The sequence below is a fragment of the Lithobates pipiens genome, unplaced genomic scaffold (genome assembly GCF_037356315.1).
Source record: "Lithobates pipiens isolate NorthernLeopardFrog02 unplaced genomic scaffold, aLitPip1_a1.2 Scaffold_8, whole genome shotgun sequence".
Lineage (NCBI taxonomy): Eukaryota > Metazoa > Chordata > Amphibia > Anura > Ranidae > Lithobates > Lithobates pipiens.
In genome coordinates this window covers 129,008,440-129,022,709 of record NW_027507903.1, presented here as the reverse complement: position 1 = coordinate 129,022,709, position 14,270 = coordinate 129,008,440, and the positions used below count along the sequence as shown (strand labels likewise).

The following is a 14,270-nucleotide window of genomic DNA, read 5'->3' as shown; positions in this document are numbered from 1 at the left end:
TGAAATCTTAGTGCTTGGGGATAGGATGCTTCCCCCATAACAAAGGATGTGATGGAAGAGGAGAAGCAGGCAGTGTGCAGTGTGGCAGGAATTATAATGAAGTGCATACCATACCATCCTGCTCCAGGTCAGACTGGGAAAAAAAAAACATTAACACGGAGTCAGAAAGCAACAGACACAATCTTGAAGCAGCTAACAACTACTAGGTCCTAAGAGGTAGAAAGCGAATGCTAGGAGAAGCCCCTTGTGACAGATCTCTGGAATAATGAGTAAAAGATTCAGGAGAGAACACTGACCTGGGACCCTCCAGCGACCGGGACAGTGCAGGTTAGCAAATTTCCAACAACATTCTCCAGAGACACGCTTAATCCATCCGTATGAATGGTATAAATCAGGCCCAGGGAATCCTGAAAAGTAAAATGTGCTGCATCAGTACATCTTTCTGTTAAATATACAAGGCATTAAAGCATAAATTAAGACAAAAAAAAAAAAAAAAAAAAAAAAAAAATAAAACTTAAAATGCAAGTTAATTTCCTCTCTCAAAAAAAATAAATAAAGTGATCTTCCATTTACATTTTTATTTTTTATTTTTTTAGAAAAAATGAAAAAGGTGAACAACCCTACTGACTCCCCACTGTACTACAGTGCACACACAGTATGTAGCATTCCAGAGAATTTGGAATCCATACCCTTTTTACTCTTTCTGTAAAGCTTCCAGGACAGATCAGAGCAATTCTGACTGGCTAAAGTCGTCACATGATAGTGATGACCAATCAGACGTACTCTGATCTGTCCTGGAAGCCCTACAGAAAGAAGGGCAACAATAGTGGGAATTTCATTTCCCCACACCTATACACTGGCTGCATGGGCACTGACAGCTCATTGCTCATGAAGGTAAATGCTGCAGGGATCGACGGGGTGGGAGAAAGGCGGGTGTAGGGCATTAGTTCACCTCTTCATTTTTTCTGAAAAGGTGAACTAACCCATATTAAGAGCAGGTAGGCTGTTTAACTAACCCCATATAACTAACCCATATTAGCAGGCAGGCTGTTTAACCACTTCAATACAGGGCACTTATACACCTTCCTGCCCAGACGAATTTTGAGCTTTCAGCTCTGTCGCACTTTGAATGACAATTGTGCGGTCATGCTACACCGTACCCAAGCTAAATTTTTATAATTTTGTTCCCACAAATAGAGCTTTCTTTTTGTGGTATTTGATCACCTCTGGGATTTTTATTTTCCGCTAAACAAATAAAAAAAGGCTGAAAATGTTGAAAAAAATTTTTTTGTTTCAGTTAAAAAACTTTGTAAAAATGTAAGTTTTCTCCTTCACTGATGGGCACTGACGGGGCCACAGTGACTGGCACTGATAGGCGGCACTGATATGTGACACAGATAGATACTGATAGGTGGCACAAATAGGCACTGATAGGTGGCATGGATTGTCATGGCTAGGTGGCATGGATTGTCATGGATGGGTGGCACGGATTGGCATGGATGGGTGGCACAGATGGGTGGGATGGGCACTGATAGGCGGCACGGATGGCCATGGATGAGCACTCATAGGCGGCACGGATGGGCACTGATAGGCAGCATAGATGAGCATTGTAGTGTAGAGTATTGTATAGGGATGGATGCCAATCAGTGCCAAACGCACAGCACAGACCCCCCGTCAGAGGAGCAGCCGATCGGCTCGCCTCTACTCGCGTCTGACAGACGCGAGTGAGGAAAAGCCGATCACCGGCTCTTCCTATTTACACTGATCAGCCGTGATTGGACACGGCTGATCACATGGTAAAGAGTCTCCGTCAGAGACTCTTTACTGAGATCGTAGTTGCGGGGTGTCAGACTGACACACCGCAACAACGACCACCGTAATGCACGCCCCCGGGGGCTTAATATCCTGATCACGTCATATGACGTCCGGTCAGGATATTAAAACCACTTTGACACCGTCATTTTGCTATATGGCGGGCGGCAAGTGGTTAACTAACCCCATATAACTAACCAATATTAAGAGCAGGCGGGCTGCTTAACTAACCCCATATAACTAACCCATATTAAGAGCAGGCAGGCTGTTTATCGTGCAGTACACTCTTGGAGTGGTATCTGAGTGCCGGGTAAACAAACTCTTGTGAATGCGCAGTTACATTATGCCGCACCAGCCAATCTAGGCGTCAAATGACCCAGTACCTAAAAGAGGCTAGGAAGATCATGTCTATACTGGTGAGGGACTTTGCAAACATTGGAGTGGAGGCAGGTACTGCGGATATTAGTTCTGCTTTGGAACAAAGGGAATAGAACAAAAGATTTCTCCTCATCCCCCAGCCAAAGCACATACAAGATTATCACATATACACATTTTTCCTTGTTTGCCAATACACTTCACAATGCTACAGGCATATAGGTCCGATTTAAAAACCTGATGCAAAGGGGGGGGGGGGGGCAAATTTTATGTTTCACTTTGTCAATAGGTTGTCACTGAACTTTGAGCAAGGCTATATGTAATTTTATGTACATCTCATCACTGACACTAGTTAAAACACATAATGCTTATGTTTAGCTAGTAGGAAAATAATGCGTTAATGTTTATTCATTTATTTTTTGCATTACAAACTCGCAAATGAGAATCGTGGATTCCACCGTGGGCTTGTAATAGAATGTAGTACACAGGTGCTTAAAGTGGAACTTTAACCATAACAAATTGATAAAAAAAAAAAAATGTTCTTTAGCAAGGAACATACATTCTACATTAATAATTATGCTAACAAAATGAAAGTGTGCTGTAAATTGCCTCCAGCATTGATCCTGTCTCTTCTTGCTGGGGGCTGCCATTTTGTTGAAGCTCAGAGCCCGTGAACATTAGTGAATCTTTGGGCTGTCAACAGATCGGCCTCTACAATTTCAGAACAGTCCCTAAGAATAGAGAGCAACTGAGCATGTGCAGAGCAGGGAGGTAGAGTGTATTACTGTATTTTTAACAGTATAGGCACTTATTTTTTTAACGTTTTGCATAGCTATACCTGCAAAAGGAACCAGTCTAAAGTGATCTAGCAGGACTAAATTTTCTGACTAATGTTCCACTTTAGATTAAGTGTCATAAACAGTGTAGCTTATTACAAATGTTCATATGTTTGTCATACATAAAACGTAAAGGGAATCTTATAATGTAAAAAAAAAAAAAAAAATCAGATGCTGCAATTGTGGACATGCTTGTTTCACTTTTTACTTTGAGTCACTGGTCCAGAATAAATAACTATCAAAGACTGACTCTCACTTTCCCGATCTGCATACTTGCCCCACGTCAGCAAAACAGACAGGTAATAAATCAGAAGGAAGTTAAGCAGGCCATAGACGGTACAAACTTCTTTTCTGCAACCACAGGTTGCAGGAAAGAAATTCACACAATTCCCCCATCAACACAGACAGTGCTGACAGGGGAACCCCTATTGCCAAGAAATTGTCTGCCACCCCCACTGGGAGAAGACAGTGATTAAAGCAAAATAATATATTAAAAAAGAAAAAAAAAAGAAAAAAAGCTTCCTCCATGCACAGAATCTAGGTGGATACACTGATCTGCAGTCACTGATCAAAAAAATATTTGAACCAGGTCCGCTTGACAGAAGTCAATCGTTAAACCAACATCTGTGAAGCGGATACACAGCCAGCTTTACTCCAACAGAGATGCTAGGAAAGTGAAGTATGTGTCTGAATGGACCTTTTTGTTATGAACTAGTGCAAGGCACACCTTCCTCTTGCCATCATTTACTATATGGGGCGAGAAAAAAAAAATCAAAACTGCTAAGATCTCAGCGTGCCAAAAGGTTCAAAACAGGCTTTTCTTTAAAAAGTATCATTATATATTCACTATATCATCATCATCAGCTTCAACACACTTCATTGCTAAATGCACTGAAAACAAAACTTACCAACTTATACATGGGATATTATAGGGCTACCTTTTCATAAAATATAGGTGTGACTACTGATCACAAACAAAAAAAAGGAAGGCCATTTAAAGCCACAAAAAGCTGCTCACCCTGAAGACTTCCGGATGGTCCAGACGTGATACAAGCACCAAAGTCTTAGGAGCATACAGTTGAGTTGTAGATGGTAAGGGGGAACCTTCTTCTGCTTCTCCATCCCTCTGATCAATAAGATTCTAATATAAAAACATTTACAGACAAATTGTCACAGAAAAGCATGTCCAAAATATAAATATTGGAGGGGTTATGATTTTTTTTTGAAGATTGAATGAAGAATTATTATTTTTTTTTTTACCATAAAGGCCTCTTTTTCCTGAGCATACTAAAGTGTGCAGAGGGCTGTTTTTGCTTGCACAGGTGTTCCGTGCATTTGCACGCAGGCAGTCCAAACCACCGATATGTAGAAGCTCCACAAGCACAGTTGCTGCTCCTAGACGGTGTGAGTTTGGGGGGACACAACCATATGGATATCCAACTGTGAGTCTGTGTAGCCACTGCATCCTGACAGACATATGTGGTTAGCACTTCCACCTAGCAGTACTAGGGTCAATGGTTCGAATCCCAACCACAGCACTACCTACTTGAATTTTACATGTACTCCCTGTCCCTGCATGGGGTTCCTCTGGGCACTCCAGTTTCCTCCCACACTCCAAAGACATGCTGGCTCCTGTCTAAATTGGCTCTAATATGTGTCTATATGAATGTGAGTTGGGGACCTTAGATTGTAAGCTCTTTGGAGGGCAGGGACTGATGTGAATATCTAATATATGTAAATTGCTGAATTGATGGACCTGTAATAAATGAATAAATATATGGGGCTGCCTGCAGGGATGCATGGCAGACTTGTGCTTATTGTGCAGGCCCTTTACACATTATGCCTGTGTTAACAAAGCCAAATGCTAAAGAGTAGATAATTCTGTACACAATATTCACAGGCTAATTTTTAATTTACAGCAAGCGAAAAGGGGCATAGCAGGGACACAGCAATTATCCTGACCTATTATTATATCCTACAATATACAATGTCAAGGCAGTGGATCTAGCCAGGGATAAAACTTCTGAGACGGTATCTCTGAATATTAATACGTTAATCCAGTTGCTTCCTTGCATGCCAAAGCCTCTTAATTTTCTCACAATGGTTGGGAGAAGAAGCTGCTGTGTCATTTATACTTAAGCTATATTTCATAGCTAAGCTCCATCAGCTGCGTTTCCCTGTCAAGTGTCCTTACTGTCCAATGAGGCAATCTCAGAACAGACTTCCTTGTGTAGTGCTACAAACAATGCAAGCAGAAACAACCTATTCCAGGAAGACGAGAACCATGGGTGGAAAGCAATGGGATAAAGAATACATACCGGTGCACACTCTTCCCAGAAGGTGAAGCAGCTACAGTAATGACGTTCTGAATTGATGTCTGTCAGAACAGCGATGAAGAATGTTGGAGCGTTCTTCTCTGTGCATAGCTGCCATCCACTGGGCTGACAAAACTATAATAAAAAAGGTGTGAGAGACAAACAAGGATCACAAGAGGACTTCAAATTAACTACTAGTAAATATCTAAATATCACAATACAGAATATTATATACTAAGAATAGTCCGATTCACATAGTGATATATGCGTGTGTTAAAGTGGTTGTAAAGGCACAAGTTTTTTTTTACCTTCATGCATTATATGCATGAAGGTAGAAAAACCTGCATGCAGCATCCCCCTTCATACTCATTTGAGCCCCCTCTCGATCCAGCAATGTCCACGAGAGCTTTGCCTCTTCAGGGACTCACACTCCTGACTTTTGGCAGCAGCGGGCACTATTGGTTCACTGGCTGTGATTGACAACAATGGGAGCCAATCAGGAGACAGAGGGGGTGGACCCGAGCCACGGCTCTGTGTGTAAATAGACACACAGAGCCCTAAACAAAATTCAGGAATACTAAACATACACCTGATCCCAGCGCTCTATGGAATATTTTTTTTTTTTAATTACCATGAAGAGATTACTCCTCACACACCTACAGCAGCGGTTATAAATAAATTTGTATAATAAATGGTATACAATTAGAGGTCGACCGATATGGGTTTTTCTCTGGCCGATGCCGATATTTAGAAATCATGGCGGCCGATAGCCGATATATGATGCCGATTTTTTTGGGCCGATATGTTAGGCCGATTTTTATTTTATTTATTTATTTTTAATCCCCCTTGATCTAACACACCTTTCCCACTGGGGCGTTTTTTAAGGCGCTTTTGGGCTAAAAATAGCGCCTGTAAAGTGCCTGCAAAATGGCTCCCCTGCAGTCTGTGTGAAAGACAGAGTGCTTTCACACTGAGGCGATGCGCTGGCAGGATCTTAAAAACAAAGTCCTGCAAGCAGCACGTTTGGAGTGGTGTATACCGCTCCTCCACCATTCCTGCCCATTGATATGAATGGGCACCACTGCCGAAGCGCATGCAATGCGATTTGGCAGCGGTACTTCATGGGCGCATTTAACCTCTTCCTTGGCCGCTAGCTGGGTTATATGTGCCCCACTAGCAGCCAAATAGCACCGCTAAAATGATGGTAAAGAGCCGCTAAAACTTGCGTTTTACCATCAACGTCTGCCCGCTCCAGTGTGAAAGCAGCCTTCATAAGTGATACAGAAAATTTCTTACACTTAAAGCGGAGGTCCACCCTAAAATGGACCTTCCGCTCATCGGATTCCTCCCCCCCTCCGGCGCCACAATTGGCACCTTTCAGGGGGGAGGGGGGTGCAGTTACCTGGATAATCCAGGTAACTGCACCCACTTCCGGGCTAGCTATCTGCGGAAAGGGGCGTACATTACGCCCCTTTCCGCAAGTGCCCGCCCCCTTCCGCAAGTGCCCCGCTGCCTGCTGGGAAACACACAGATCCCAGAGGCAGCGGGGACCGTCCTCATTGCGCAGCGCGGCTCGCGCATGCGCAGTAGGGAACCGGGAAATGAAGCCGAAAGGCTCCATTTCCTGATTCCCATACCCAAGATGGCGGCGGCAGAACTCGAGTGTCGATCTAGAGATCGGCTTCGGGTGCCGACATCGCGGGCGCGCTGGACAGGTAAGTGTCACTATTTTAAAAGTCAGCAGCTGCAGTATTTGTAGCTGCTGGCTTTAAAAAAAAAAAAACGCGGAGTCCCGGCGGACTCCCGCTTTAAACATTTATTAAACAAAACAAACCTCCAATCAGTTTACTTATATGTATGATCTAGATTAAAAAAAAAAAAAAAAAAAACTATATATTAAATAAAAACGGGTAGTCAAAACTTTTGGACAAAAAAAAAAATGGGCTAACTTTACTGTTTTTATTTTATTTTTATTTTTTAAATGGTGTATTTTTTTCCCAAAAAAATGCATTTGAAAGACCTCTGTGCAAATGCCGTGTGACATAAAATATTGCAACAACCGCTATTTTATTCCCTAGGATCTCTGCTAAAAAAATATATATAATTTTTGGGGGGGTCTAAGTGATTTTCTGGCAGAAAATACAGGATTTTTACTTGTAAGCAACAAGTGTCAGAAAAGATTTAGTCTTTAAATGGTTAAACTGAGAACTTCTACACAGAGATGACTTCATTCATTCAAGTGTAAACATTGTATCATTTTGTTCTTTTCTTGGCAGTCTGCCCAGAGAGGAGGAAAGTGTTGCTATGACGACTCAGGCAACTCACACTGACTTCTTACAGAAGTCATTTCAAAGTCCCGCTGTAGAATCGGCTTTTTATCAGCACAATCGGCCGATGCCGATTATTTAAAAAACGGCAAATATCGGCCGATATATCGGCCGGCCGATATATCGGTCGACCTCTATATACAATGTGGCTAATTAAGAAATCAGACACTAACAGCGCTAAATATATTAACTAAGAAGTGATTATATTAATATATTTAGCGCTGTTAGTGTCTGATTTCTTAATTAGCCACATTGTATATCATTTAGACACACAGAGCCGCTGATTGGGAGCACGCCTGCTTGGTTGCCCCCCCCCAGAGCAAGCAAGAGGGAGGAGCCACGAGCACCAGCATGGGACCCGAGAAGAGGAGGGTCCGGATTGCTCTGTGCAACACCATTGCACAGAGCCCGGTAAGTATAAAATGTTTGTTATTTAAAAAAAATAAAAAAAGGGCTTTAATAATATCACTTTAAAGTATGAAGAGCTTGTCAAAACTGAATATACCGTAATTTTATAATTAGAAAAATATTATTATTTTTTTTACTTACTATAAAATCTTTATCTTGAAGTCCAATGAGGGGCCCAGGAAGGCAGTAATTCACAGTCCTGTATGATCCCCACGTCTGTCATGTCTCACTTTGGTGAGAAAGCAGTTCATAAGGCCATAACACAGAGGAGCAGGACCCATGTACCTCAAATAGACTTCAAGAAAAATATATTTTTATGGCAAGTTCAAAAATCTTCTTTGCATTATCGTCCAACAATGAGGGACACAGGAAAAGTAGTAATTCTGAGAATTTGGGATGTCCAAAAGCAGCCCAACTGTACGGGTGGGCAACAGCCAATGAGAGATCCAGAGAGATTCCAGACCAAGACAGGTAAGCACCACTTATTAAGGTAAACGGTTACATGACACATCTCAACTAATGTTAAGGACAACCCACTGTTCATCAAATGGAACAAAAAAAGGTGGAACAAACTACCATAAATGGAAGAACAACATAGACCAACAGCTAGAGAGGTCAAGAAAACAGGATGTATACTGGGGTACAGTTCGAAGCTTAAAATACTTAAATCTTGCCTGCGCAGAAAGGAAGGTTGGACAGGCAAAGTACAAAAGTATCAACTGGTTAATAGCCATAGGCTTAAATGGAACACCCTTAAAAGAGAAGTATGGCCAAAGCATTTTCTGGGTCACAGGAGTGCATTTACTTTGCACACACATGACCCAGAATTTAGCCCACTGTTGACTGATGTCACAGTGGAATTCAAGGCCCTGGAAGAATCCCAACCATATTGTTAGGATACACCCAGCTGCCTGATCAACAGCAGGCTTTGGCTCTCAACGTGCAGCCGAGAGTCAAAGCCAGCTGTGATCGCCCCCCAACTGACCCAGCACTGTTCCCCTGCCACTGTTTCCATACACAAGCTGAGAAAGAGCTGGGTCATGTGACAGCTGTATATCATTAGGAAAAAAGGTACTTTGATGCTTTTTTATTAAAATAATTCATTTTGTGCCATCATCCACATTCTGAAAGAGAAGGGATAATGTAAATTAAATAGTGTGGGCTTAGCTTCACTTTACCTGTTTTTCTGCAGTAATGCCAAAAAAAGTGATTTGATTCTCATCTAAGGCATAACAATAGACAAATACAATACCCTGAAGCTGAAAGTATGCAAACAATTCTAATTCCTGCGTCTTTTTTTTTTTTTTTTTTAACACACCCATTAAACATTCACAGTGCTGGGAGGAACAAATAAATTAACCCATAGACTAATTTTGTCAATGAAAGCTAACTGGAGTCAGTTTGCACACCTGGAGTCCAGTTGATTAAGTCATTTTCGAGGTACAGTTTAGAGCTACTTTGATTGATAAAATACGCTCAAACATTTTAAGATTGCAGTTCATAAGAAGCACCAGCTAATGTAAACCATGTTTCACACAAAGGGGCTCTCTGAAGACATAAGATCAAGAGTAGCTGATCCGTATGAGGCTGTGAAGGAATACAAATCAATTTCAAAGCGTTTAGGCATCCACCAGTCGACATATAACATTTAGACCTCATGCACACGAGGCACTGTTAAACGCGTGTTCAGATGCAGTTGGACACTTTTTTCAACTGCCCCTGAACTCATTCAATGTAAAGTTGATTGTTATTTAAAAAAAAAAAAAAAAAAAAAAAAAAAAGCTTTTACAAACATATCATACTTACCTCCACTGTGTGCAGCTCGTTTTGCACAGAGTGGCCCTGAACCTCGTCTTCTGGGGTCCCCCGGAAGCTCTCGCAGCTCTGCCCCGTATCAGATAACCCCCTAGGAGAAGCACTCTCCCGGGGAGGTTACCTTGGGGGCGCTCTCTCGTGTCCAGCATTTGCGTCCATAGAAACGAATGCCGGACTTGGCCCCATCCCTCGGCGCTCGCGTCATTGGATTTGATTGACGGCAGCAGGAGCCAATGGCTGTGCTGCTATCAATCTATCCTATCAAGAGCCAGGACCCCATGGAGAGAGGGAGAGCGCATCTCTGCTGACAGAAATACAGGATTCAGGTAAGTAAAATGGGGGGAGCCAGTCACTGCCAAGTGTTTTTTTCACCTTAATGAATCCTATTACAACCCCTTTAAGTACTGTGGCTACTCTTTCTATAAGTGGGCACTCATCCAAGATGACTTTCAAAGCACAATCCTCAATGAAGTAAAGAAGAATCCATAAGTGATAGCTAAAGGCTTGAAGACATCACTGGAACTGGCAAACATTCCTGTTCAAGAGTCTACCATACAATAAGTCTTTGAACAGGCAGGGTTGTCTATGACAGAACTCCATGAAGGAAGCCACCGCTCTCCAAAAAAAAAAAAATATACTAATAAATATTGCTGTCCGTTTTCCAAAGAGTAGCTTAGCAAACCACAATTCTACTGGGAAAACTATTTGTGGCTTTAGGCACTTTACACAAAAGTCTAATTGTTCCGGAAGAGTACTCAGCACTATGTTAGGCGCAAAAAGGGCACAGCTTACCAAGATCAAAACATAATTCCAATGGTGAAGTATGGTGAAGGGAACATCAACATTTTGGCTTGCTTCTCTGCCTAAGGGCCTGGACCACTTGCCATCAGGGGGAACATTAATTCCAAAGTTTACCAAAATTACTGGATAATGTCAGGGTGGCTATCCACCAGCTGAAGCTTAGACAAAGTTGGGGGATGCAGCAGAACAATGTCCCTAAACATCAAAGTAAATCCATCACAAACTGGCTTCATAAAAATAGGATTTTTCCTACAGCTTACCTGTAAAATCCTTTTCTTGGAGTACATCCCAGGACACAAAAGCAGCTATAGTATTTACTATCTGGGTTATACACCACCTATAGGTGAATGGACACTGGCACACCCAAAAGACAGGAAGTCCCCTCTATATAACCCCTCCCATACAGGAAGCACCTCAGTTTTGTAGCAAGCAATTCCCAAAAGAGGGGAGGGACCTCTGTGTCCCATTATGTACTCCAAGAAAAGGATTTTACAGGTAAGCTGTAGGAAAAATCCTATTTTCTTTATTGTACATCACGTGACACAGAGCAGCTATAGTAATTACTATCTGGGATGTCCCAAAACAATGCCCCTGAGGGGAGGGAGACACCATCATAGAAACTGCCACCAAAGAAGCTGCTACTCTGCTATTTTTAATACGCTGAGGCCAAAGGCAGTATCTTCTACATGAGTGACATTGACCTGGTAAAAACCCTGTAGATGTATAAACAAAAGACCAAATAGTGGTCTTGTACACCTGAGCCACTGACACCCGATGACGGATGGCCCAAGAAATTCCCACACCTGGTAGAGAATCTCTCCACAGAAAAAAAAAAAAGAGCTTTTTTGTCATTTAAACCATGGACATCATTGATAAACTGGCAGATCCACTGCTAAATATTCAACCTTCCTGGGCTCTTCTGGCAGCACAAACCAGGATTCCTGACTTGTGCCGGCCATACATAAGAACCAGCCAAAATTTGAACCATTAATGGGCAGGCTGAATGTATCATCTTGGGTACAACCAGCCTGTTGGATTATTGCACGCGGCTGCTATAGCTGCCAGCGATAATCACAGTCTTCTCCTGTCGGGAGAAGGCTTCCCCCGCCCACTCGCGCCCCCTCCTAGGGAGCAGATAATAGCTCAGCATGAGGGATTTCCCTGTCGGCACTGTCTGTGCTGATGGAGGAGTCGCACAAATTTTACACTGTCTATGGCCAGCCTTAGATGAGGAGCAAATCTGATTTTATGGTAAATAACTGCAAAAAGCCAGTTAAAGCGGAAGTAAACCCATCCATAAAACTGCTTCATTTCCGGCACGTGCCGGAAATGTAACACTGCCATTGGTTGTGCTCTCAACCAAACTGTCAAACCCTCCAATGGCTGGTGTCATAACTGATCACATGTGCAGCATCATGGCAGTTGTAGATTAAACAGAGGCCAAGATGGTGGCTTCCTTAGCTGAAAGCTATAGGAGGGTTTACTTCCACTTTAATTCCAAAGGGTTCACATACCTATTCTTGCCACTGTAATTTGAATACATGTATATTAGCACATACTGATTTGCATATACTTGAGTGAGTTCGGTATTTAGTGTTGCTTTTTTTAAAGGAAGCACTGTACATTTGAAAAAAATGATATCATTGTAAATTTGATGGTAACTTCCTCTGCTCTCTGGCTGTGATATTATAGTTACAATATTCTCAGCTGTTGTTATGCACCACAAAACACTTCCACTTGTGCTATGGAAGAGAGATGGTGGTGTTCTATAGTCCTGTTCTAGGGTGACAATGATGTTTCTTGATTGAATCTGTTGAGTAAGCATTGTCAGCCTAGGACAGAAAGTGTTTTAAAAAGCAGGATAAGAAAAGGAAAAAAGACGTTAAAAATGCAGCCACAACATCTAAGGACTGGTAAGCTGAAATATATGTAATTTTTGTTCTGGACTCTAAATATACTTTAACTTGACCCGCCAACCTGCTTTTACATCAAAGCATGCTGCAAAACCACTAAGCAGAAAAGCTCTTCTAATGAAGTCCTGCCGAGATAGATGGCCATTCTTGAATTACACCAGTGGATGCGCAGAAGAAACGATTCTTGGCGAACCATGCATACTAGAACAGGATGAGCATTTACAGTAACAAGATGATGTAAATTGATTTTGCTTTTAGAGACCATCTAAGTGCAAACCATTTTTGGGAAAAAAATTAAAAATGTACTTCTTAATGCTAACATTTAACACTCGATTACACTTAAAGTAATACAAACGGATGGTTAGAGAAGACCTAAGTAATGCAGTCAACTGAATCAGAGATTACCTATTGAATGTAAAAATTAAAAAAACAGCTACTAAATTACTACTAATGTTACCAGTTAGAGCTGCACAATTAATCGTTAAAAAATCGTGATCTCGATTCAACCCCCCTGACCATCTCTATTGCAGAGTTTGCCGATTCTTTCATATAACAAGTGGAGAGAATTATCTGCACACTCAGCTGTCAAAAGAAAACATCGGGGCAGCCTGCCAAGTTTTTAACATGAAACATTGTAACTAAAGCCGCGTACACACGGGCGGACTGTATGGCCTACTTAGTCCATCGAAACACATTTCAGCGGACAGTCCGCTCGTGTGTGGGCTTCAGCGGACTTTTTCAGCGTGCAGTCTGGCGTACTAAGTATTTCGGAATTTCCGAAATACTGTCCGTCATACTTTGGTTTCAGCGGACAATCCGCTCGTCAGTAGGCTAGTTCGACATACTAAGGATGGCGCATGCTCAGAAAGGATTTACACGGCGAAAGGTTGCATTGCTGTGTATTGGACTTCCTATTTCTAGTCCCGTCGTACGTGCTGTACACGTCATCGCGCAAGCTTTCGACGGACTGTTTGTGCATCCGTGTGTGGTCAAGTCCGTTCATTCGAAAGTATGACGGACTGTCCGTCGGATTGTATGACGGACTAAGTAGGCCATACAATCCGCCCGTGTGTACGCGGCTTCACTCTTCCTTCTTAGAACAAAGGGAAAAACTTCTGCGCATAAAGAAAAAATCCAGGCAGTCTGCCAAGTTTTTAACAACATGTAAAATGCAGGAAGTTCAACCACTTAAAGTCTAAATCTTTTTCTGACACTTGTTTCTCAAGTTAAAAACAATATTTTTTGCTAGAAAATTACTTGGAACCCCCATCCCAACATTATATATATATTTTAGCAGAGACCCTAGGGCATAAAATGTCAATTGCTGCAATATTTTATGTCACACTGTATTTGATCAACGGTCTTTCAAATGCAATTTTTTGGGAAAAAATACACTTCAATGAATAAAAAAAAAAAAATTAGCCCAATTTTATTTGTTTTAATGTGAAAGATGATGTTACGCTTCTAAGCAAAAAAATTGTGATTCTCATTTTAGCCAGCATTGTGCAGCTCTATCACCAGTGTAAGCATACAGGGACACAATGATGGGTACATGCTCACTCACACACAAAGTTACATCTATCCAATGTCTACCTGTAATAAAAAGTGTGAATATTGCAGGAATTGTGCTCTCAAGAGTGCCAAAACAATGCATTCACTGCTCAAAAA

At 41.8% G+C, this 14,270-nt stretch overlaps 1 protein-coding gene across 8 annotated transcripts in view; it reads right to left on the bottom strand.

The window, feature by feature from the left end:
• Positions 1 to 14,270, bottom strand: part of SBF1 (SET binding factor 1) — a 169,414-nt gene that overhangs the window by 67,951 nt on the left and 87,193 nt on the right. For 4 of the 8 annotated variants that reach the window (XM_077472032.1, XM_077472034.1, XM_077472037.1 and 1 more), the window contains exons 3-6: positions 5,342 to 5,473; positions 4,042 to 4,164; positions 297 to 407; positions 110 to 133 (exon numbers count right to left, since the gene is read on the bottom strand). In XM_077472032.1, the coding sequence (XP_077328158.1) occupies positions 110 to 133; positions 297 to 407; positions 4,042 to 4,164; positions 5,342 to 5,473 (390 nt within the window). The remainder of the gene's footprint in view (positions 1 to 109; positions 134 to 296; positions 408 to 4,041; positions 4,165 to 5,341; positions 5,474 to 14,270) is intronic. The other 4 variants (XM_077472033.1, XM_077472036.1, XM_077472038.1 and 1 more) reach the window with 1 other exon arrangement.